At 46.2% G+C, this 26,163-nt stretch overlaps 1 protein-coding gene across 7 annotated transcripts in view; it reads left to right on the top strand.

Moving 5' to 3' along the window:
- Positions 1-23,815, top strand: part of MGLL (monoglyceride lipase) — a 108,612-nt gene extending 84,797 nt beyond the window's left edge. For 6 of the 7 annotated variants that reach the window (XM_064667517.1, XM_064667519.1, XM_064667514.1 and 3 more), the window contains 5 exons: positions 7,236-7,372; positions 8,885-8,995; positions 12,939-13,028; positions 18,793-19,008; positions 20,004-23,815. In XM_064667517.1, the coding sequence (XP_064523587.1) occupies positions 7,236-7,372; positions 8,885-8,995; positions 12,939-13,028; positions 18,793-19,008; positions 20,004-20,129 (680 nt within the window). In that variant the 3' untranslated portion in view covers positions 20,130-23,815. The remainder of the gene's footprint in view (positions 1-7,235; positions 7,373-8,884; positions 8,996-12,938; positions 13,029-18,792; positions 19,009-20,003) is intronic. The other variant, XM_064667515.1, reaches the window with a different exon arrangement.
- The last annotated feature ends 2,348 nt before the right edge of the window (positions 23,816-26,163 follow it).

The following is a 26,163-nucleotide window of genomic DNA, read 5'->3' as shown; positions in this document are numbered from 1 at the left end:
AAGGGATGCTGAGAACTACCCAGACAGAGAAGAGAAGTCAAAAGTCACTAAGGATAAGCATATGTTGAGCTATATTTCAGATCCTTGAAGAACATAAAAATGGAATCAGTGGCAAGAAGGAATCTTCTTCTTTTAGTTCCTAATGTTTCCCATCTGATGTGAAAGTGGTCCTCCTGGAAAAGCCTTAGACTGTAGGCTTGTGTCAGACTGCTTGCTCTTGTGAAAACCAGAGCTATCAGAAGAGGGAGAGAGAGATGATGCACAGCTAAGGCTCAGTCAGGTGAACATTGAGACACTCACCTCCAAGGTTGAGCTACCAAGTAAGCACAGCAGCTGGCCTAGATGGCAGCTTGACTGGAGAAAAGGTAGCATGGCAAATCCTAGGACAGCTTACCCTGCTTTCTCCTAGTTCAGGTGTCTGTCCTGCCTCTGCTCTCCACCTGCAGCAAAATGAAGAGTAGGTACAGACGGAGGGCAGACACTTCAGAGTGCCCTCTGTGCATCAGACTCAGTTTGGTTGAGGAATGGAAAAAACAACCAGAACAGGCTCCCTCGCTGTGATAAGTCTGTTCTGAGGGCAAGAAAGCTGCTTTGTTGGGCAGGAATCTGCAGGATGATCTCCGAGGTGCTTCCTGTGTGTATTTGTTCTGCCAGTGGAACATTTGCTTTACTTGACTTTTCCAGATGTTGATTGTCCTGCTTTGAAGCTTCTTCCTGTTGTTTTAGTTGTTTGTGTGTCTGAATGGTGGATTCGATGTACTGCTTGTTAAACAAATAATTAAACATTGAGAGCTTTGAAATCCAGTATGTTTAATTAATGAGCTTTGCTCACTTGATGAAAAGGATCTGTAGTTGATTCATTACAAAACAAGTATAGTTTTTTCAGTAGTGAACTGCTATGACAATTTCAAGTGTTTACTAGTTCATTAATTTTTTTTCATTAAACCTTAAAAAAACACTCAAGCAGAAAATCAAGGCTTCACACAAAATTTGCTATGTAACCCGTTATTAGTGTCGTCTTGTGTATTGTCTCCCCCACATTCTCCATCTATGTGCTTTCTCCCGTCCCCTCCTCTGCAAAACCATGCTGCCTTACAGTCTGGAATTAGAGTTAATTAATATTTTTAGATCTTGCTGTACTTTGGACCGAGGTCTGTGGTTATGCCCTGTGGTGCTGGGTGCTGTACAAGTGTAAAATAAAGCAGACCTTGCTCAGAGGTGTTTCAGTAGAGCTCATAAATACAGGCATCAGCCACAATGCCTTGTGACACCATTTCATTAACTGCTGCAGTGGCTTCCAAAACCGAAACATTCTGGAAAACTGTATCTACTGCTTCTCGTACTTTAAGGTTTACCTCCAGCTCTGAATGCATTTTGGAAAAAGGCAGAGAGGAAAGCAGAGGCAGACAAGGGTCTCTGTCTCACAGTCTATGGAATTTGGGTATTAAAATGTGCTGCTGAAATGGTCCCTTCCCATAGCAGCGGGATCTCAGGGTAGGTTGAGGTCTCCACCTGAGCAACTGTCACAAGCTCAGGAAGATTGTGGGAGAGGGATTAAGTTGGCACTTTACACCTTGTGCACCAGAAGAGCCATCCAAATTTCTGTCACTAGCATCTCCCTCCCACGGGCTCCAGACCCAGCATTGCTCCTCTGTGTGGGCCACCTGCAGAGGGAAAGCATCTATGAGAACTTTTAATTATGTAGTTTTTTTTCCTTAACCCAGATAGTTGAGCAGCAGGGAGGACATACTGTTCTCATGTTTCTCACCAGCAGCATCCGTTGTGGTGGGGTGAGAGTAAAAAAGGGTGAGGTGGGCTCACCTTCCTACATGTTGCAGTGTCCAAACACCAGTGAGAAGTTCATCCCATCTCAAATTTGGAGCAGAAAATAGAGGCAGATGACTTCAGGAATAAAACAAATCTTTCAGAAAGCTAATAAATACATAATACTAACCTTAATACCTTCTTTTCCAAAAGCCATTTAGGTATTTGTTTCAAATGGAACTGTCAGACTCCAACAAGCTTATTGAGCAGGAGGCAGTGAAGGAAGATGATCTTCAGCCTGAGCTTGGATATGGGCTCTAACAAAAACCCTTCCTTTGCACACCCCTGTCCATGCTGTAATGTGCTACTGCCCACTGCTGCTGCAGTGCCAGTGCTAAAGCACTAAAATTACCTTTTCTGGCCTCCAACAGCTCCTTTGGGAATGGAATCACACCCATGCTCCAGCTTATTAAATCAGACACTGCAACACAAGGCCTTGCCAATGGCCCCCTCTGCCATAATTAAGATGTGTCTTTCCAGTGTGGGATTCTGCAGTACCAGAGAGGCTCCTCATCTGTGTCTGTGAATCATTGACTTCGCAGTAGTGGCAGTTCTGACCTTTAACTGCTGAAAACTCTGGTGCTCCTGTGTTAGTGCCATTGCAATTTAAAGCATATTTATGCTGAGGGAGTCATAAGCCTGGAGTGCCTGACCTTACTCCTGTCTCTCCTTGTTCTGGTTCTCTCACTCCAAAATCTTGGAATTACACATCTAGAGAGGAAAAGAAACAGATAGTGTGATGGATCCTGAGGCAGGAGGCAAGTCCTGCATCCCTCCTGATTGTTTCTACCGTCAGTTGGCTAGAGAGAGCATTTCACCCCATTGATGGTGTCCTCACTACAATAAAAATGAATCCAAACCATCCCCTTTCTCCCAGAGCTGGAAACATCAAAATATGTGAAAAGCCAAGATCCAAATTCTGCCTGAAGAATTACTGCTCCCCAGGCAGATTTCCCCTGTCCTGTCTCTTTGTTTTATAGCTTTTCCATAATAAATAGGGAGCAAAGGCTGAAAAAACAACACAACCTATAATTTCTGCTTTCCCATGACTGTGAGCTTTAAGGAACGTCACTGAAACTGGTAAATTTACAGCAGCATAGCTGAACTCAGCATTTGACCCTGCATTTCCCCTGTCACCTCATCTTCTGCAGCAAAGGTCTGAGGAGCAATTCAGTTCTCACCTGGGTCAGGCTCTGCCTTTGTCAGGAGGGTTGGACACTTGGAAAGAGAGAGGAATATGTATAGTGTGTGACTCATGTAAAAGTTAATGTTTAGAACACAAATAGTGCAGGTGTCTGAGGGTGGACAAGATGTGCTGCTGCACTCATCCATCCTTGCAGTACCTTGGAGGGCTAGGTGCTGATGAACCCTATGGTGTGCAGGGACAGGCACTGCCAGGCTCTCCTCTTTGCTGTTGGTCTTGCTTAGTACATTTAAGGACAGATTTCTTCAGCTGTGATGTGCCCCAACAGCCCCAGCAGAAAAACATCGTGCTAGTGGAGATCCAGCACAGCTCTCCTCATCAGACTGAGTCTGCCCAGCAAGTCCAGAGTTGGTCTGGTTATTTCTTCAGGCAGTTCCTTTTTGGCTTTTACTGAAGGGAAGGGAGTGTCGAGTTGGACTGTGCTTTTTATTTACGTGTTTTTCATCATATCTCAAATCTGACCAGGATGTAACATTTTTTGAGGCATGTGAGCCAATGTCAGATGAATAATGTGGCTGCTTGGGAGTGGTTTTCAAAAGGAACCCCCAGAGCATGAGAGAATATGGGATTTGAGGAATGGAGAGCCTTGTAGAAGTACACATTTGCAGGGCCACAGAATCTGTTTCAAAGGCAGAGTCATACCCACGTGGTTATAACGCACTCCCTGGAGCCCTCACACCCTCAAATATTCCATTGCTGAACTCTCAGCTTTGTCTTCCTGTGCAGCCAGTCGGTATTATTCCCTCCAGGTATGTGTAACTTTGGAGGATCTATAATCATAGGTGAAATCATGCTCTGAAGTCATGCTTTCTGACAGGACTGACTGATCATGAGTTGCTGTTCTTGACTCTCTGGTGACAGAGCTACAATCTGAGCAAACTCATGCAGAAAATGCAGAGGGAAGAACTGAATAGCTATGACATATTGGTCTAGATCATCACAGCTCTTATTGAGACTTCGTTTGAGCAATGTTATTTTTGGTGTGTTTGGTTGGAAATGGATGCCTAGACCTCCTAATTCTAGATTTGCCATTTGAAAATATGTGTTTTGGATTCTTATTTTTAAAGGAAAGGATGCCCACAATTAGCTCAGTCCTCGGAACCTGAAATGGTCGGTCACTGAGCCACTGGACCTGCTCAGTCCTAGCAGTGAACCACACAAGCTGCATGTGAAGCCAGATAGATATGAAAGCCTCTTTAACAGTTTTTGAACACTGAGGGTGCCATGTGGATGTGCACCATCAGTCACAACTCTGTACAGATGAGCATCTTGTGGTTATAACCTCACATTGCCCTGTTGAAACCCAGGGGCCCCGGGGGAGTGCTGTGATGAGGAACTCATGGAGCTGTGATTCTTGTGACACTTCTCTGTTGTCTCTCTTGGTGTAGTGTCTCTTGGGTGTAGAGCAGCCTCTAGTTAGTTTCAGCTCCTGGGTGAATGTGATTCCCCTCCTCTTGCACCCACTGTTTTGCCACTGGCACTGTGGAACCACTACCTCAGGTTCATTCCAGCAAAACCCAAAGCAAATAGCTTTACATCAAAGATGAACCTGACCTTTCAATCTTAATAGCTCCAAAGGCAAAAGGTCAAAGAAAAACATTCTTGACTGCATTGATGTTTGGTTGTGAAAAGTCTTTCAATCTAATAGAAGAGGTCTTAGTTCTCTACCCTGAAGCTTTCTTGGCTGGGGGATTCAAACTTGCAATAAACTCATTCTCTGGTGGAGTAAATTCGATTTCTTGGAGGGGAAGAGAGAAAAATAGTAAAATAAAAGAACACCTAGCAATGCCACCCAGCTAACCTTGCACAAGGGACAGGGATAGTATCAAAGTGAAGACTTGCATGGCCTTCTTTTCCCATACGTGCAGACAGACTGCTGCTCAGGCATGGCTCTGTGCTATATGAGTGGGGGTTCATTAAGTTTTAACAAAAAAACCCAAACTCTGCAGAAATTCAATGAGAAGCTTGTCACAGCATTGCACAGGTATTTCTTGGACTCCACAGTCATTATTCTCACTGTTATGAGCTGTGTCACTGTTGTGTGGTAGGACCAGGGGAAATTCTCCACACTGAGGACCAAGGAGGCTTTCAAAAACTGTCTCTCTCTCATTCAAAAATAGACCAAATCCTCACAGCTCCACAACAGGGAGTCATGGCCCATATACAGACCTGGGCCACGGGGGATTGCTGTCTCTGCTTGCTCAGCTGGAGAGGAGAGACTAGAAGCAAGTGAAGCAGCACTGGAGAAAAAAGAAGTTGAAATGCAGAGCTCTGCTGAGAGAAAGCAGTCCTTCTGGACTGTTCAACTCATGTTAACCTGCTACATTTGAAGTTAAATAACAGGCAGATAACACATTTAAGGGCCATAAAGTGAGTGAACTGGATATGTACAAAAGTTGTAAAAAGCTCAGTTTCTATCTGTAATAAAAATCAGTTTAAAATTAATAGATCCACTAGCCACACACATGGTTTTACTTCTGTAGATTATCACAACTTGCATTTTAATTTGCTTGTCAATTTGTTCCCGGTCACTGAGCCATGGAGGATGCTTGCTGTACCATATTTTGGCAGGAATTGGAGTATGTGCATGGAAAGCAGAACTAGTAATATGCTATTTATAACTGACCAGCATGACATGTATGGGTTTCTCTGGCAGCCAGCATGGCTGATTGCAGCCTTCACTGCCAGAAGATCCAGCCATGGAGACCACCTAGCAGGACAAAAGAACAAGTTTGGGGGTTCGGTTTTTCCTAGACAGAGTGAATTTAGTCCAGCTTTTTATTAGAAGTTCTGCCTAATTTGCAAGGTGATCTTTTTGGATGGCTTACAAGAAAATTGAGACATCCTGATTTCTGGTATGACCATTGGCAACAGATGTAACTACCTTTGTGGCTGGGCCAGCAATGCTTTTCTTTGCTGGTCACTGGAAGGGGAACCATCCAGCATGTAAACAATTATCAGGCATTTCACATTCTTTGACTAGTCATTGCCCCTTTGTGCCTTGGTGCCCACTGGAGAAAGTCTAGAGAAACACACAACAGGAGGGAGATGTTGTTTGAGACTCCCTATACCCTATCCTATTTTTGGGATGTGTTTTCCCCTTCACAGTTTTTCTTAAAAACGTACATGGAACAGAAACAAGCTAGGAGGCTGTTTTAAAGGATGAATCCTATTTGTAATAGACAATGACATGCTTGTATGGTCAGGTAAACATGCAAACTTGTTTCCCAAGGTGGTATTAATTTCAAGCCTTTGCAAGCTCAAAATTGCCTGGGGCTGTGTTGGTGGCGATGCTGACTCCACCTCTGCCAGGGATGCCGCTGTTCCCATGGCAACTCACCATCTCCCATTTTAATCTTCCCCTTCCCTTTGATCAGACAAGACAATTCCCAGATACAGAGTGAGGGAACAATGTCCAGGTGCAGTACAGTTTGCATTAACACTTGTTTAGGAGGAGGATGCCACTGGATAATTGCCCACTGTTGCAGCCTCTACCACTTGGCCTCCTCTGTTGACCCCTCACCTTGTACAGGGGAGGTTTCCAGCCCACCCAGTGCTCCAGGGTACCATGAGAAAAGGCAGGACTTGGGAAGCTCATGCACACCCAGGCCCTTGAAGAGGCAGTATCCATGCCTCATTAGGTTTATAGTGACCATATCACATCTTCAGAATTTTTCTGTTTCTTGCCAAGACTCTACATAGCAGTTACAGCTGTGTAGAGTGAACCACCAGATCCATATGACCCCTGAGGCAAAACCCAGTTTTCCAGGATGCAGTAACCGGAGGGAACGAGGGAAAATGCAGCACTACAACCCACAATTTCTACAGCATAGCAAGACAGCCTCTCTGCTCTCTTCACCCTGATGCTGAAGGCTGCAAGAAATAGATCAGTGCTCTTAGTTTTGAAGAGCAGATAGAAATACAGAGGAATAGAAGTCCAAATTTAAGGTCCCTTCCAACTCCTTAATGTTTTGTGATTCTATGATTTATTTTTTTTTAATCAGATCATAGACAGTATGGCACTTGTTAAACAGCTCTGTGCATCTTCCTCTCTATTTCTGCAGCACTCTTTCTGTTGAGAGCTGACTGCAGGAGAAGGTCAAGTTAGGACAGCAACAGTACAACAGGCTTATTTCTGCTAGGTCCTTTCTTGATTGCAACCACTGCTTTGAAGGACTTAGATGTGTGCTCTCCTTTTCCCCTGCAGTTGGCCACGGGCAGAGTGAAGGTGATCGGATGGTTGTCTCAGATTTCCACGTCTTCATCAGGGACAGCTTGCAGCACATTGACCTCATGAAGAAAGAGCACCCTGACCTGCCTGTTCTCATTCTGGGGCACTCCATGGTAAGCACCATCCCCTACCCCTCCCAGCATCCAGGACACATGCTGTGGTACTCATGTGGATGGCAGGAAATAATTCATTCCACAGCAGGAAAACAAAACTACAGGGAATGTTCCCTTTCACTTCATTTACTGACTGATTTGCCAGCATGCCATTATCCTGAGATCTGCCATGAGTGTAGTTAGTCCTTAACTTTTCTACCCCCATCATGGCCCTAATCAGTGCCATTTGCTACAGCAGGCCTGTTTTTTAATAGGACCATTCATTCCCATCAGGTACATGCTAAGTCTCACCAGCTCCCTACAGCATCGGGCTTCCCCTTTCATTTTAACCAGTAACCAGGAGGTTAAGCCCTCCAAAGCTTTGAGAGCAGCATGGGGATGAAGCATGAAAATACCCTGTAGCCTCATTCTGTTAAACAATTTAACAGGAAAATGTACCAAGGATTAGGGCTACAAAAACAAAGGCACTGATTTGGTGAACAGATCCGAAGCCTGATTCTGACAGCATGGGCCAAATCCCTTTATTCAAGCTATCAGTATTCCCACTGATGTCATTGATCTGTTCTCCCTGACTTCCCTGAGGAGAAGAAAATGAAAAAGTACTTTGGGATTCAGCCCATGCTCAGATAAACAAGTGTTCTTGCATAAGAAGGCATGGCATGCTCTGAAGGGCTCGCCAGGCTCCAAAGCCGCTGTAACAAGGAGCTAATTTCCCAGTGAGGTCTTTGAGATGCTTCTCGCTGCTGCTCCATTTAACAAGCCCCTGGTTCTCCAGCAGTGTGGAAGTTCACCAGATATTTCCCTTGGCAACTAATCCTCTGCAAACTTTCCCGAGCAAGCCCTCCAGATCCCTTCGATCCCCACCCCTCGCCATCAGCCCCTGTCCTAATGCAGGATGGCTCAGCCTGGCTGGTGTTCGGCTCTGCACCATGGGCTGTGTGTTGGCTGTCAGGCCCTGGGCACAGCACTGTGGGGCCAGAGGGGCTGGGGACTCTGAGGAGGAGAATATTTAATTCCCATTAATTAGTGAAGATTTCCACATGCCAGTGGCAGCATTGCTGTTGCCCAGGTTACCAGTGCCTGGCACGGAGTGAGCCCGGATTCACGGCATCTTCCCAATGCAGCACTGGTCTGTCACGCTGAGAGCCTCAACTTATTTTTCAAGTCCTACCTGAACTACCACTTCAGACACTTTCTTCTTACTTCATAGTCCTTTTAAGTGAGGAGGACACAAGAAATCCCAGGGAGCTGATGGACATTGCATGAAGAGTTGAGTTTGGTGTGATGTGAGGGTTTATAGCATGAGAACAGAAACCAGGTCTCTTCTCCCCCACAAAAACCAGACACTTCTGGTGCTCCTACTCCTCCGGCTTTACTCACTGACCACACTGCACTCTCAGTGGGGCAGGAATGACTGCTTGCTTGGACTAAACCCCTTCATATAACAGGATTACCATAAAAACAAGATGTTGGCACCTGTATTAAGCTGTGGGCTGTTATTTTGCATTGCAGGGGGGAGCCATCTCCATTCTGACAGCTAGTGAGCGACCCAGTGAGTTTTCAGGCATGCTGTTAATCTCTCCTTTAGTGGTAGCCAGCCCAGAAGTCGCCACTCCCATCAAGGTAAGAGCAAACCCATGTTGCCCCTGGTCACCTTGCTCTTCTGCAGAAGGAAATGTGTTAAAACATCTGGCCTTGAAATGCAAAACCCTTCTGGAATATGTGCCAGCCAGTACTTCTCTTCTAAGTGCCTCCCCCACAGTCTCACCTACTTTTCAGAGGGGAAGTGAATGCTGACCTGTCCAGAAGAACTTATTTGATCAAGAGTCAGGTAATGATGGTACCTTGGAAGGTGGTAGCAGACTGTGCCTTCTTCACCTCACCCTGTGTCAGCCCACACAGTGCTGTCCTTTCCCTTCCTCTCCCACAGCTTTCTTCCTGACTCATGCAGAGTCTGGTATAGTTGCAACACAGGCTGCTGGCTAAGTAAGGTCAGGGTTATTTTTGGCATTTGGGGGTAGACCAATTTCTAAACAGAACTAGAGCTCTTGAGTCCCAGGCATCCTTCATGAGCCTCAAAGGAGGCTTCCAGCTAAAGCATCACTCCCCAGCTGCACCCCATTTGGCTTGGTACCATAACTGGTTCTTGTCAAGACTATCTCCTTTGGTTTGCATTTAGGCTTTGTTCCCCTCCCGTTTACATCTGCCTTCCAGAGCAATTTCTGATTCACATTTGCACTGCCCTGTTTGCCCTTCCCAAGGGAGGCTCTGCAAGGCAACTGAGCCTCAGCTTTCTCCTCCTTTCTGCATTTTTAAAAGAATAAATAACAATCCTAAAAGAAGCTGGAAGCAAAGGGAAGGAGCAGCTAAGCCAGCAGGAAGGACAAAGCATCTCATTCCCACAGGATGTGTTCCTTTATCCTTTCTCCTTAGACTCTTCTCCTGGGACTAGCTTTTTGTTTTAATCTACTTCTAAGCTATTTCTCCTTTTTTATTATTTCTGAGAGGAAGAAACCAGATTACCTCACCTTTCATTATAATCCTGTCCTACCTTCTGCTGTAGCTAAAGACATCTACTGACTTCACAAATCGTTACAAGCACCAAAGGGTGCTTTCTAATCACCTCTCTCTTCCACTGAAGGAAATACATTAAGACCTCTAGCCTTAAAATGCAAACCCTGCTGAGATCTGCACCACCTGGATGCCAGTCAGTATTTTCATTCTAAGTGCTTTTCCCACAGTCCCACCTATTTTTCAGAGGGGAAGTGAATCCTGAAGTTATCTAATCCAGGTAAACTATTTTAAATAAGTCAGCACAGAAGTCTGCTTTTAGAAGGCTGGTTACTGATTCTCCACAGGTGACACTACACCTGACTCAACATAAGGGTCCCATGAGCACCAGTACCCCTACTTCTTCTTACTTTGGAATGGGAAAAAATCCCATGAGTCTGAATTTGAGAAACAGTTAGCCTTCTCTTTCTGACTGAGTCAAGGAAAATAGGGAAACATTTTCCTTCTTCTAGAGCTATATCTTTTTCTTGATGCTAAACCCTTTCTGAAAAAAAAAAGACTCACCAGTTCTGTGGGAACTAGCATTACTGTAGTCTGGTTTGTTGCAAATGTGTACCAGATCATTGCTTTATTTCAGTGTAGGAAATAAATGCAATGAAGCATTATTTCTGTAGGAAATCCTACTCTCTAACTGAAGTATTTTGGACGTGTTTATACGGTCTCTTTCCTAGAGACTCTCTTACATACAGTATTCCAAGAGCACAGTAAGTTTCTTTCCCTTTCAAATCTACTGTTACATCTCAAAACTGATAAAAAAATAATTATTCCTGAAATAGCTCTGCTCTGTCAAATTCAGTTGAATTCAGTCCTGGAGCTGAAAAAGAATTTAAGACAGGAAGGACTGAAAACAGGCAGAGTATTCTTCCATAAGTCACGTTTTCCCATAATGCTGTGTGGTTTTTTTCCTCTGAGAGTCAAAAAACATTTCATGGTGGTTGTTCTTCTGAAGCGCAAAGGCTTGGGTTTTCCCTTGGAGCTGGTATGACTTCTCGGCCCTGGGCCATTTCCCAAGGACCATTGCATTCATCCCTTTGCTGGGGAAGTTTCCAGCTGAGCAAGAATTTACCTTGTCCTGAACAAACGAGGGCTCAAGGCAACAATAACAGCAAGCCAGACTACACACTGAGTCCTTCAGTCCCTCTTAGAAATACCTTCCCTCGCTGCTGAACTAGCCCTGGCAGCAGCAGAAGCACAGTGTGTTTGCAGGAATTTCACAGTTTCATCAGTGCCCTATAAATCCTGTGTCCTGATGGAAGCATCCAGTTCAAATCCAGTGAAGTGAGAAGGATCTTGCTGCCTTCCCCCTTTTCTTCTCAACTGACCTGTACAAAATTCAGCTCTGAATCTTCGAAATTTCAAAGGATGCAGAAGTAAGAGTCACATATGCTGGCAAAGGGCAGAGCAGGGGTGAAGGAGCATCTCCAACTTCATTTCTGCTATTGAATGCTTTGAAATCAGGTGGGCAGGACAACCCCTTAGGACATATTCCCTGGTGATTAATCCTGTACTAACCCTCAGCCTGTTGTTTAAGGACTCACTACAGAATATTCTCTCTTTACCTTCAGTGTTTTCCATTTTGCCTCTTGCTGATCTATTGCTTTCCAACTTGACTGGACATTATGTTGCTCACTGTCATTCAGCCTGAATCTGCACCCAGTAACAGTGCAGAGGACTTTTTCTAAGGTATAATCAAACTGGAAGAAAGTACTATATTAAAACCTCATTTTTTGGCTTTGTTCTGTCCAGTTTAATAGAGATGTTAGTTATCAGGTTCAGAGACCATAATCTTGCCCACAATTTGTTATGGTGCAGAGCTCAAATCATCACTGCCTGAAGTTAATATGAAACAAAGAACCCCCCATTCCTGCTGTTTGCATCATAAGCTCATTCCTGCATTGGTGTGGATGTGTTATTTTACCAGTCTAGCTTCAGAGACCTCGGTTTTGCTGCCACAATGTCATATCCAGTGAGGGGCTCTACTGTACTGGTACAGTGACACTGGTTCCTAGTCATACCCACCCCAAGGTACACACGTGTTCCCAAGTCTGCTGTGAGTCTTTACTGCTTTTCACTCTTGGATGACTTTAACTTCAACCTTGTGTTATTCCTCTAATATCATAATTACTCAGTCGTGTGTCATCTGTGATCTGAAATGTCAGGGAGTGCTTCAGAAGTGATTTACATATCTGCAGAAACAGAGGGCATGGGCAACAGCCTACCTGTAAGTGTTAGCTGTAAACATCAAAGGGCCGTAAAACAGACCAGTGAACACTAATTGCTGACTTAAATGGTGATCACATAAAGGCAGCTACCAAAGATTCAGAGCAGAACCCTGGTATCGACATTCTTGTACTGCTATTGAAATGAAAGATATTACCCTTTCTTCTGCCAGCAGTTTTCAGCCTGGGCTGCTGAGTCCTTCTGTGTCTTGTTCCCAGGAGTCGTGTGAGCAATGGATTCCCATAGCCAATGCATGCTCACTTTGCTGTTGTTTATTTACAGGTTCCCCGGAGAATATGCTTATCAAAATGAGTGCAGCCTAAGCAACTACTGCAAATTGCACCCAATATCACTTATGCACTGCAGCCTGAAATCAGAGCTGTGGCAGCAAGGAAAGGGCAATAAAACACCAAAACCCATCCTTCCCAAGAGTTGGAAATGACCTTTTCCTATCAAAGTGCTTGACTGAGGCTTTTCAGAAATTAACTTGAGAATGAGAAAAAGGCACAGTACAATGAAGTTGTGCTGTTGCATGTGGACAGACAGCTGATGGCATTTCAGTCTAGCACACCCACTCCCTGGTCCCAGGAGCAGTTTAAACACTTTCTTGTTAAGAGAAATATTTTAAATATAGGACAAATCTTTCTGCAGAGTCAGTTGACTATTCTCAACTGTTTACCTACCATGCTGATTCCCATCAGCTCAGGATTTGGCCCTCTATGTTCTCTCTCTTGCTCTAACTGGCTCTTTAACTGGTTCCTTTCCTCTCCCACAGGTTTTTGCAGCAAAAGTGCTCAACTTTGTTCTCCCAAACCTGTCACTGGGATCAATAGATCCAAATGCGATTTCCCGGAACAAGAAAGAGGTGAGAACCTTAATGCCATTGAAAGTCACTGCATAGTTGGTATCTTGCCCCAGTCCTGCCATTTCTCTCTTAAAAACAATCACAAGTGTTTTGCTAAATCAGGAGGGCAAAGTCTGTGCTGGTGTAAAAAGGTGACACATCTCTGAAGTCAGTGGAACTGACTGCACACAAAAGATTGTAGGAAACCAGCTGTTCTTCCCTTCCCTTCCCTTGCATCCGCAGCCACTCTGGGTACAAGACATAATGGAGAGCTATGGCTGGGGTGGGAAGCATATGGGAGACACGTTTGTCTCTGCTGCATCACCACTACTGATTACAGCAGCAAAAACCAATTCTAACAGGTTGCAAAAACATTGCTAAAGTCAGCTTGTTGAAGCCTGCTCTTTGCAGTGAAATCATGCAAAACCCTGCAGTACTGGAGATTTGTTTTCCTGCTTCCAAACCAGGATCACATTGTGCCAGATACATTCCAGCAGAGCAAAAGAGCATGCTTGTCCCAAAGAACTTGCTATGAGGTCTCCTGGATAACACTCTGGCTCTGCTACAACCTTTACAAATAAATGATGTATTCATGCTGCACCCAAGAATAATACTTAAAGGAGATGCGATTGAAGCAGCTGTTGTAACAACCCAGCTCCAGCCTCATCACTGCAACTGTGCATGAAACTGTCCCAGGATTCAGTTTTTGTAGTGCCACAACAGCTTTGGACTCTTCTCCCATTTACACCCACTCTTAGTAATAATGACAGTGTCAGCCTATTCATGCCATCACTGCAAAAACAGATGTCATTGCAAGTGCTGCAACAACACCTAACAAGGGTTTTTCTTTCTCACTGTCGTGAGAGGAGTGAAAGGAGGGAGACACGAACCGTAAGTGAATGGAGGTGCTTAGGCTGGACCCAGAGCTTGGTGAAAGAAAGATAGAAAATGGCACCCAAGAGTGTCTCAGGAGCTTCACTGATGCAGTGGTCACTTCTTCCTGTGCTCTCACATCTCTTTGAGAGATACTGTAATTTTCTCTGCTGTTCATGCAGTAGTTCATATCTTAACTAGGAGTTAATAAATTGCCTTTCTCTGGACAGGCAGCACAACTGGCATTAGAATTGAAGCTGGAAGAGTCAGGGGCAAAGACAGTGCCAGCATGTGAGTGCAGTGCACCAGCCCCAGCACAGCCCATCTCTTTGTTTCACCTATTCAGAAAACTGGAAAGGAAAGAGTCTCCCAGAATAGCCTCAAGGCTTTCAGGGCTGTTTCTTGGCACTGCCAGAGAGTTTTTTGGCCCAACAACTTTCAGTTCACTTATCTGTGAACAGAGCATAAGATTTCACTGTGTTGGAGGTGGAAAGATTCAAGGAGCTGAGGAAAAGAAGACAAAGTCCTAAGAAGCTGTGAGGACTAGCATGGAGCGAGATCATGTGCATCCGCTGATGCACCGTGGGGCATATGTTCTAAAGTACCATATGAGGCTGCACAAAATATACACTTGGGAAGAAGGCTGATTCAAATCAAGCTGTAGAAACCTGTTCTTAATTACATTCAGCTGCCATAACTTGTTGCATGTAATTTAGAGAAAAGGTTTAAATTAGACTGCCAGTTCACTAAAATCACACAGAAAAAAGTTTTCAGGTCTTCATTTGTGTTTAGAGGATGCAAACAATCAGTGCTCTGCAGAAGGAGAGGAATTTGAGAGCATTACCTTCTACCTGAAGAGGGACCATGGCTGGGATGTGTGGGTCTTTGCCTGATTCTGCATTGATTTCCTGTGTGACACCTGAACTCTCTGCTGCAGCTTGTCCTTAAGGGTGGCAGTTTCAAATACACCTCTGAGAGCTGGATCCTCTGCTGGAAATGCTATGCTGCACTCGATAACTTTGCAGGAGAAAAGTGATGATGTGGGGACATCCTGAATAATAATCTATTTAGGAAAGTGTCAGAGAGCTCCCTTAATTTGGTGCATAGTATTGACTGAGCATTTCCTTGTTGGGGTGATGTTAGGAGTCACCACAGCAACCGCTGGACATAGTTTATAATAAATGCTACTGTGTTGCCTTTCTTACCACGTATTTCCTGCTGCTTCCTCTGCTCTGTGATGCTTCAAGTCTCAAAAGCTTTCTTAGGGTGTTGTTTTTCCTCTGCTCTTTGCCTTTCCATGGAGCAGGGAAGACCCTTTTGCTGTGGATAAAGGTGTAGGTCGGCTACATTAGAGCCTGCTTATAATGAAACACTCTTCAAAATGAGACAACAAACCCCTGTGTGCTGTGCTGCCTTCACACCTGCAAGTGAACATGGAGGTGACAGTAGATGTGGGTTGTGACATAAAGCACTTTTCCTGACCCCCTTCAAACACCAGGATTTGAGGCTCCAGGCACTCACTGAAAACAACACAGTATCTTGGTCCTCTGGCTGCCTCTAAAGCACACTTCACTCTCCTTTTGGACTCAAGAAGCTTGGCTTCAAAGCACACAATGTGCTGGAAGCATCCATTATTTATATGTTACACATACTCTCTTGCCAGACCAACTTTCTGTTCGCTAGAAATATTTTTGAGACATCATCCAAGAATTTCCTGATGAGTCTGTGTTCCCAGAAGACTGTCTTCAGTGTATACAGACTAAAACACGAGGAGACACAGGGAGATGTTTGTTTGATCGGTTTGCTGTATCAAACATGAGATGCAAAAGAGAGCAAGAAGTAACCTTAAAAACCTGGTCCTGTTATTCCAAGGATGAATGACATCACAGTGGCAGGCACCTCTGTGCCCCGTTAGTCTGTGGTAGCTGCTGTTGATTTCAGTGGAATGGTCCTCCTGACTTCAGTCTTGTTCCTGTAAAGCCTGCATACAGTAAGGCTGCAATTACCTTATAATGACTATTGCTCTGCAAAATGCAAAGGGAAGATGCAAAGGGAAGGTGCACAGGGCAGTCTGATGCAGCAACCTGATGGTTGCCTGTCTTAGAATTACACAAAGAATAAAAAGCTGTTGTGACGGACTCTGCAGAGCCCTCATCAGACTGCAGCTGGAACCAGTTACAGGCTCTTGCAGGGTCATATTCAGTTCTTGCCCCCACTGTCTCGGAGCTCAGTGCAGCAATGACAGTTTGGGCTTGCAGGGTTTGCAGATTATAGCCTGCAGAATATAAAGCCCATTCCCTATCTTTCCATCCTTCCCCACCAAGCTGCTGCTTGGCACTCATCCCATGCACTGAGCATTAACTCTGACAAGGATTCCTGTTCATTGACTGGGAACAGGATACTCCCCCTGATCAATCAGTCCTGATCAGTCTGGGTTGGTATTGGGTTATTATTTTTTTCTCCTGTCATCATCTACACAAAAATATTTGTTGGCTGCTCAGTAGCTAAAAAAATCCCTGTTCTTTCAGACAAGAAAAAGAGAAAGAAGGAAGCCTATTTGGTCATTCTTCCAGCATTTATAGGGCTGGGGAGGGGGCCAGCTCACATGAATTCATCATCACTGTTCACTTCATGGGAAGGGACCTGCTGTCAATCCATTCACCCAGCCCTCCTGAATCCCCCCTGCAAAGTCCCTCATTTATTGCCTTCAATTAAAAAAAAAAAAAAAAAAGAATGACAAAATAAAAATAAATTCATTCTAAAGCTGTGTTGCTTTAGCAGAGCGCTGTGACATAGATCCAGATTAGGCTGAAGCCAGTTGCTAAGTAGCCAATGCAACACAGGGGTTTTGCTCAAAATGCTGATGAAAAGTCAACATGTTTGGCTAAGAATATCAGGGTACAGCCATCTGTCAACAGGAGAGCAAGCAACACCACACTGGGCTCTTGGTGTTTTGGATGTCAAATCTGAACTTTTCCATGAACATATTCACAAGAGGAAACTTCTTTCTAAGCACAGGTGGCTTCTTGCCCTTTTTGGAGGATGTTGGAGAGCAGGGAAGGTACAGCTGAGAAATGTAGGGGATGGAGGATGCAGGTGGAGGTTTCTGCACCAACAAACTGGTTGGGCACTTGGAGGGTCCATGCGGAGTCAAAGGGACCATGTGCTGTTCGCCCTCTAGGTGAACATTCCTAGGGATGTTAGCAGGAGCAGAGGATGTTCAGCATCTTTGCAGTGGCCTCTTAGAAGCAGATTTCCAGACTCTCAGCATGCACAGGCACTTGCTTCTTTGGAAGGGAGATACTACGTGTAATGTCATAATATTATGATGTGATGATTATCTTTGTCTCCCTACCAAAAATTACCCCTCACTTCAGAGTAGCCATGATCTTGCACAGAGACCAAAACACACCAGTGGCCCTAATCAAATACTAGAAACATCTACCACATCCAAGAACCCCTAGTGAGTTCTGTAACAACTTGAATTTCATTGGTCCAAATCCAATGCAAACCAAATTGGCTCTACAGCTGTCTCTCCCTTGACCATCTTCAGCACTGTGGGCTGGGTCTGAAGGGCGCCAGCCGCCCTTAATCTCAAATTTCCCACTTGCTGCTTTTAGGGATAGAACCACGGATTCAATCGGCAGGAGATGGTGGAGACTGGAAGCAGCAAAGTGATAGGGAACGACTTGCAAGCACCAGCATAACTCACTGCCAGCTCCATTTCCAGTGCTTTGTGCTCCAGCACATTTGAGATGACAACAAGGGAAAATGGTCCCAGTGGGAAAGGCCCACCATGTAGTGTTCTTCTGCCACCCTGAGAATTTCATCTCACGAGGAGATGAAGGCAGAATCCACCCCAAAACCTTTCTGTCCATGCTGTCCTACAGTGCACACCTGTGCCTACACCTACACATGGCTGCATGTCCTTGGGGTGGCCTGATGGCTCAGCTCCTACCTGTGGTCCTCTCAGGGCAGGCACGTGCTGCAGCAAGAGGACCTCAGGTTTCTGCAATCAAGGGAGAATTTGAACAGACCCCACTGCTTGATCTGAGAGGAGGAGACTGTTTTCAGCTAACCTATAAATAACCATGATTTCTATAAACATCTGCCAGGGCTGGGAGAAACTGAAGGCTGTGCCAGAGACCAGCCCATAATCAAAGCTTTCTGGCAAATATTGCGATGGTAGGGGCTGTGTGGGCCGTCTCCACATACAGTATACAAATATTTACTGTAGATTTGCCTGCTGCGGTAACTACTCCTTCCTAGCAACTTTTTGCACCAGCTCTTGTGCATTTTTATCCCCTCACAGTCTGGCTGAGCAAGTTGTTGACTGTTTTTGTTTTTTTTTTGCCTACCAGCTAATAACATTATTTGCTTCCTTGTCTGTGCACACTTTGTATCCAGAGATGACCCCTTGGCTTTTCAGTCAGATTTGTCAGTTGTCTGTAGGTGTAGGTCATGGTCTGAGAACATCTGAGCCCTCAGCAGAGAGGATAAGGACCTGGAGAACATCCACTTTCAAGTAACACAGTCTGAAGAACCGTCTGAAGAAGATATATCACATTTGAGCAACAGAAGGGCACAGCAGAGGATGAAAATGCAGACAGGTGCCCCTATGGGAACAGTCTTTGTTCAACACTGGTTGTTTCCCTGCAGAAAGAGCTTTAGCTTGAATATTTTCTAGTGGTGTAGGAGAGAAACACAAAGCAAAGAGCATGCCAGGTTGTGTGAGCAGTTCTGGGAAGCCACAGTAAAGACCTTGACCTTGACTCCGATGGCAGGATGTCCTGAGAGAGTAGGAAATGGCTGTGCAAGCCAAAGGAAGAGATTTCTCACTGCCAGGCTGATCTGCTTTTCCTTGTCTGCATGAAATATTTCTAACCTTAAATTACCTCTTTCTTCCTGGCAGATGGAATCTTACACATCCGATCCCTTGGTCTACCACGGTGGCATGAAGGTCTCCTTTGTCATCCAGCTGATGAATGCCATTGCCAGAATTGAGCGAGCTCTGCCCAAGCTGACTTTGCCCATCCTGGTGCTACACGGCTCTTCTGACAAGCTCTGTGATATCAGAGGGTCTTACTTGCTGATGGACACAGTGCAGAGTCAAGACAAAACGCTCAAGGTCCTCTGGCTTTCTTGATTTTTAGGGTATTACCTGTCAGTGCTGGCCTGAGCATGACTGACTGTGAGGGGTAGGGACCCTGCTGACCTCCAGAGCTGGAGGTGAAGAGGGGTGATGGGTTGGTGACACTGAACAAGTGTAACTTGCTCAAGTGACAGCCCCTTTCACCAGGAGGTAGCCCAAGGTCAGCCCTCCCCGGCCACGGTGTGGTGGCCTTTCACCAGCTACAGCTGGGCTGCAGGCAGGGAGTGGTGGGTGATCTCCAGATCTGCCCCAGTGGTGGCTGTGTGCCTAGAGGTCTCTTGGACATGAAGCAGCTTGGCATAGAAGTAGAGTGAGGCTTATAAGCAAGTAAAGCGCTGACCCTAAAAGCTCTTCTGAACAATGCCAACTGTGCAGGCACCAACCTTACCTCATGCCCCAGCGTGTAAAGGTACAGGGGGTTTTTCCAAAGTGCTGGACAACAAAAGCCGCTTCACATCTGCTCATTTCAAGAGAGCCACAGCTGATTAACCAATTGTTAGCACATGAATGAGCCTGAAAGAGAGACAGGGAGACTGGGGAAAGCTTTTGTCATTGGAAAAGTAACTGGATAGTCTGAGCATAAAAGGAGTAAAATTGCACAAGGCATGATGGGAACATCCCCCATTGTCCTTTAGACTCCAAGGGCATGATAAGTATTTCCTCCTCCTTAGTGGGATAAGAAGCAAGAAATGGATGGGGCTGGGACATGCACTGTGTTCCTAAAGGGCAGCAGGGTGCTCGAGTACCTGCAGAGGTCAAGCTGCAATGCCAACACCTTCCTGCTCGCTGAAGGCCAACACCACCAGTGACATCTCCTTGATTTCATAACCTGCCACATCTCGGGAAAAAACTGACAAGGTGTGGGCAGGACGTGTCGGACCTGTGGGTGTTGAAGAGAGGGGACTGGTGGCTGTTTTTTTCATGCAGATTTATTTTTTCTGTGCTAATCTCCACTCTCTCCCTGGTTGCAGGTGTACGAGGAAGCCTATCATGCCCTCCACAAAGAGCTGCCCGAGGTCTCTACCTCTGTCTTCACAGAAATACTGACATGGATTGGCCAGAAGGTTTCAGCAGCTGGGGAAACCAGCCATACTTAAGAGCAATTGCTTTTGCATCTCTTACTGGGGTTTTCTGGGAATAGATGCTTTTCTTATTAGAAGTCTCTCAGAAGAAGATCTAACACGGAGGGACTCGTGGGATATTTTATCACGCACAGCATAAGGGAGGGTGGGGGGAGAGGCACAGGGTGGGGCATTATTTGCTGATGTAATTGGCCATTGCCCTAATCTGGAGAAGAATTGGCAGCTGTGGGAGCAGCTGTCAAAGCTTTCTGGGTCAGGCGACCTTACGGAAATGCCCCTCACCCACCAAACTTCCCCCATGGCTTCCCCTTCTCTGCTTTCGCTGGGGTGACAGGGGTGTATTTATACTGCAATAATTTTTAGTATGTAAAAGAAGCCAGTATCTTCCACTTCATGGTTTTGATTCCAGGTGTGTACCGTCCCTTCCCTGTCCCCACCAGTCAGTACCTTAAAAGCCCTGGTCCTTGTGAGGAGAGCACTAATGAAGGTGCTGGGTGGTGAGGAGAGGCTAAAGATGGAGCTGATGGCTCCCTGAAGGTGAAAGGCTGATTTTCAAGATCAGACCCCTTTGAATACTACCTTTACAAGCAGGCCAGACCAGGGGAGAGCATAGAGACAGCCTCCCCTGCCGCCCTGTCTGTCCTCTGCAAGTTTGCACTTGGGGAAAGCATGTTGAACAGCTCTTTAATTTTCCTCATCAGAGCAGAATTCCAGAAGGAAGAGCAGGAATGTGGAATCAAACCCACTTAGCATATTCAAATCCCATGCTTTTCCCAATGCCAAACCTCATCTCCTCTGCAAGAGGAAATATTCTGTAAATACTCCTAGAGGCTGGGGTTTTTTCCTTCCCTCCTTTTTTTTTTTCATTCTCTTTTTTTTTTTTTACTCTCCTTTTTTTTTCTTTTGGAATTAATCACTTGTGCTACTGAAACTGAAAGAGCAAAGTCAAAGATATAAGAGAATATAGTAATATAATATATGATGTATATAGAGATGGCTGGAAGCTGGGGAAGAAATGGGAGAAGAGAAAAGAAGAGGTTAATCGTTCCTTCTCTTGGCAAGAAATAATGTTGTCCTACCAGGATCCAGTCCTCTCACCATAACTTTACAGTCATAATCTGTTGTTTTCCTTCATCAGTTGGAAAGTGTCCTGAAAATAATGCTAGAGAAAAGCACGGAGCATCTGGTGGGTGGGGAGTAGCAGTGGGTGTCCTCATGGTCCACTGGTTTAGCAGAAGACCCACAGCATGAACAGAGATCCTGTCCAAGCTCATCCTAGTCTTCTCCTAATCAGCACTGGAGTAGATCACTGAGGGGCCAAGCTCACCCCTGTAGGACGTGTGGAGAGCTGAAGACAGGGTACAGGGTCTGACCATCCATCCAACATACACCTTGCTGCACTGGGGGCATCCGCAGACCCTACTGTACAAGCTGCCATGGAGGAGCTTGTGGACTGGTCCAGTGGTGCAGATAAGCCAAATACTAGAGCTGCCTGGGTCTATGGTAGCAGCAGGGTGAGGGGAAAGAGCTTAGACTCAGGTGTAGAGCAGAGACATTGTGTTGACACAGTAAAAGCTGCGTAGTGATGACAGTGGCTGTGCAGGTCGATTTGTCCAGTGTAATAGCCCTAATCATGAATATACTTGGCACTATCCAAAGGGAAGGGGCTTAACCTGCACCTCTCCCACCAGTTTTGCAAGGAGAAAATGCGAATGTTGCACTATGAGAGGGTGGGGCATCTCCCCCAGAGGCAAACCAGCCCCTCTGACTGCCTTCCCATGGGAGCAGTGGGAACCATCGCTATGTCACCAGGGCTGGCTCCCACCTCCAACAGTTGTGGGGGTCAGCCACCTTTCTTCCCTTTGAAAGCAGTCCTGGCAAGGTTCATGGAAGGGACCTCTGTGCAATAACAGTCAGAATCAGGGCCTGGATCCATTCGGTCCCAGTAGCACGGATGGATGGAAGATGTGTGGATGGAGGTTGTGTCCTTGTAATTGCCCTAAGGAGCCCAAGTCAGGGAAGCTCTTTTATACAGGTTGATCCAGGCACTTTCACATTTGTATTTTCTTGCCTCTTAAGAGAGGAACAAGCTGTAGTTCTCCCAGCAATGCCAGCTTTTTATTGACATATTATTCCAGTGCAATCAGCTGTTCTCAGCAGCCCCTGCTAAACCTCTGGTGACACTTGTTCTGGGAAAGAGCAATGCACAGGTCACCTGCTCTCCATTTTCCAGCAGCCTGTCTTGAGGCAACTTCTTTTCCCCAAGCAAGTTCTAGCAAAAGACAGTAAGAAGAGAAACACTATAGCAGTGATAAATCTCACCTGCTTCTTCAGCTGGAAGGGGAAACGAGTAGGCGTGATCCAGAGGTGACAGACATTGCGGGGGTAGTAGCAAAATGATCACTTAAGGATGGGATTTTTGAAAGCACTTTTCTCGAGGAAGTCAGGAGGAATAAATCAGTGCCCACATTCTTTACATCCCTTCCAAATTGACAAGCACTTTGCAGGAGGGGAGAGGGAAGTGACCCTTCAGCAAGAAGGTCAGAGCCCGTCTGCTCCCTCCAACCTGGCTTCAGGCAGAGGAAGGTCCGTGGTCAGTGCCTTTGCTAAAATGTGTCCTTTCACCCAAGAAACGCCTGCAGCTCAACAGAAATTAATCAATTACGTTGATCTGGGGAAGACTTGTCCCTCTGTCTATAGCTAAGCTCAGCAGTAGCACATGGCCTTGGGAGGCTGTGTTTGAAAAACCGGTTAACAAACAAAACCTACAAAGAACATCAACAACAACAAAAAAAAGGCAAATGAGCCCCAAGCCGTGGCACAGCAGCAGCTATTGCCACCCTCAGCCAGTTTTCTGAAGCGTTACCTTCTGAGGCATTTAACATGGGGAAACCTACCCAAAAAAAGCCAGACACTGCCCATCATGACCCCACACATCTCCAGCCCTGCTGCTGAGTGGAGAGGGGCCACAGCCCCTCTGCGGGTGAGGATATGAGTGCAGAGAGCAGGAGCCAGCAGCAAATCAGCCTGGGTCAGGTGAGACACTGCTCTGCACCTGCCACAGCTCAGCCTGCGCATTTCAACTCTTGCTGCTGTTGCTGATCCCTTCCCCCACCTGTAAGCTACTTTATATTGACCCAGTTAGGTTTCACCAAGCCCCGGAGGAATTCTTCCTTCGCTGACCAGATTAGCAATGAGCAGAGCAGCTGCTGAGGGAAATGTAATTACACTCTATTTCCAACTGGCAGGTACCATTTGCAGGGAGCACAGTCAGCCCTAGGAATGTTGCTGTGCGGAGCCGCGCCAGAGACCAGCCTGCCTTGGAGAATAGGTGGCACTCATGACTGAGCAATAGCAATGTGTAACTACTGCATATATCACCACCTGTAGCACTGAGAGGCCATTCCCCACTGCCTAACCCATCACGTTTTCTATTTAGCCTGTTCTTTTTATACCACTCACCTTAGCACACTGCCAGCACAAACCCTTTGGGATCACATTTCGTTTTACAAGTACTTCCTGAGGTTGTCTTTCTTGTTCCGCTGTGTTCCAGTTCAATAAAATACATTTATATATATATATATATATAAAAAACATATATACATACACATGTATTTTCAGTGGATAAACCATATACAATTTAGGATTCTTAAAGGAATACAATGTATATTGCAACTAATAATAAAGTTATGTTTTCTGAACTGAGTGTGTCTGAGGGCATCATTGGTGACTGCCATCCCTCTGGAGGGTGAGAAGGGAAAGGCAGAGAGATATTAAATTCCAGTTCAGCTTGTAGAGGAGAGAGCTGCAGCCCTTGGGTGCAGTCAAATTGCCACTGTGGTTGGCACCCGCTTCCCAGCCACTGCCAACCAGGAGTCTGGGGGCAGCTCAGTCTCATGGAGGCCTTAGGTTCCCTTTCTGCTTCAAGGTCAGCTTTTTGAGGTGTCCTGAAATACGTGGCCTCATGCCTATGTCTATTTGGGATAGCCCAGAGCAGCCCAACAAAAAATTACCTCGGGGCACTGCAGGATGTCTTTACAACTTACTTGGACCAAGCAGGGCACTCTGTCTGGATAATCCCAAGGAAAGCTAGCTCCACATTCCTCAGAGTCAAAGCTTTCACATCTTCCTTTTTTTTTTTTTTTTTAGCTGAGGTACTAACTTGAAAAAAGAAATAGGGAAAAAAACTCCACGATCATTCCCAAGTGCTTCCCACAACCCAGACGAAACAACAGTGTGGAGCGGGTGGAGGATATGCAGTAACAGGCAAACTAGCCAGCTTCAAGACCTGGTTCTCATGCTTTTACAAGCCCATTAAAATATGATGATGGTCCTGAACTAAAACCAATTCCAACAGGAAGCATCTGTACCGTGGCCAGGAACAGCTCCTGTTTAAATTCTACCTCTTGCCCCCAGCTGCGACTGCAGACGGGGCTGGGGAGCAGGGCTTGATGCTCTCGGCTTCCAGGCAGTGCCCAGGTGCTCCAAGAGTCCCTGGTCCATCCAGACCCAGGGCTGCAGAAATGTCCCCCCTGCCCAGAGAGTGGGGCTGGAGCACAGAGCAGTCACAGGGTCCCCTCCTGCTCTCCTCCCTGCACAGACTTCAGGACAAGCCACTGGTTTGTAAGGGCTCCCCAGCCACTTGCCCTCCCGAAAGGGTGATGACTGCTGCAGCAGGGGACAGACAAGACAGTGCATCCATGTGTCAGCCCCCTGGCCAGAGTCATTAGTGGCACCAGACCTAAACTGCAACCTTCAGCAAGTCATTTCATCCTCCTTGTGCCTCGAATGACCAAATCAAGAGAATAATTTTCTCTTTGTGTGGCCCTGTGCAGACTGTGTGTCTGATTACACCCCAGCTCACTGGGTCAGAAGCTCTGGCTGAGGAATTTGATGCACATCAACACAGACAGCAGAGCTGGGGCTTTTTGCCGAGCCAGTGGGCACCCCATGCTAGTAAGGAACATCATTAGTAACAAGATTTGCTTTAATACTGGCAAGTCCACAGCTCTTTCTCCTGGTATTTTGGTGGTTTATTAAGCCCATCATAGTTTCAAGGGTCACTGGAGGGTGCACACCATGGTGCTGGGACAGGGACCAAGCACAGGAAGGAGGCGACAGTCCTTGGTGAGCCTGGGAGCAGCACCAGCACAGAGGAGCTGTTTTGGCAATGCATTTCTCCTGCTGTCACCGTCTGGTGCCCAGCGAGCTGTCACAGCCATTGGTGGCTTTTCTGTTTTTAGCCTGTGCTTCCAGTCTGATCCTGAAGTCTGCAGGAACCTTGAAGCTTTTGCCTTTTTCTCCTCCCCTGGCCTGTGCTCGGTCTTGTGTTATCCAAGGCTGGCTCTGGGGGTTGGTGCAAGGTGGGGATCAGCCAATGGATGGTAAAGCAGGAGCCAAAGCAGTGCCACAGGAGAGGGGAGAGCTCCTTAAAAGTCCTTTCCAGTCACCCTGGAACAGATAGCCTGCTTCACCATCAGGGCATGGCACAAGAGGTGTCACACTCAGTCACATTGCAGCAGGGACCCTGCCCCTGTCAGACCTCTGGGACCGCACAGCCCATCACCCTGGCCAGGCTCAGGCACTGAGAATAACCAACTGCTGCAGCTCCAGTGAGTAGTGAGGAATTTTAATTAGAAGATCTGCTCAGCATGTAACCTGCAGTGCTTCAGTTGCGTTTGCAAATAGTTAAGCATCAGAGGAGGGAGAAGCGGGGCTGTGATCCACTCCAGAGCTGATGGTGGGGGTGAGCAGGGACTCACACCTCTCCAGCTGCCACTGTCCCTGCCCAGCTTCGGAAAAGGGAGATGGAGCTGATGGGGTTGTGCAGGTGCCACTGCACCACCAGAGACCACGGCTCTGGCACACTGTGCTAGCAGCCTGACTGCCTGCAGACACCACTCCTGCTCACTCCAGGCTCTCAGAAGTGGGGCTTTTTTTTGATCTGTCATTTGCTCTTCTCTCCACGTATGAGCACAAGTCTCCTTTGCACACAGAAACAGGGTAGTGCTTATCCATCTGGGATGCTCTCTTTCTCCATCCGACAGGG

The sequence above is a fragment of the Pseudopipra pipra genome, chromosome 11, assembly GCF_036250125.1.
Source record: "Pseudopipra pipra isolate bDixPip1 chromosome 11, bDixPip1.hap1, whole genome shotgun sequence".
NCBI classification, from domain to species: Eukaryota; Metazoa; Chordata; class Aves; order Passeriformes; family Pipridae; genus Pseudopipra; species Pseudopipra pipra.
This window is presented reverse-complemented; position numbering and strand designations above follow the sequence as displayed.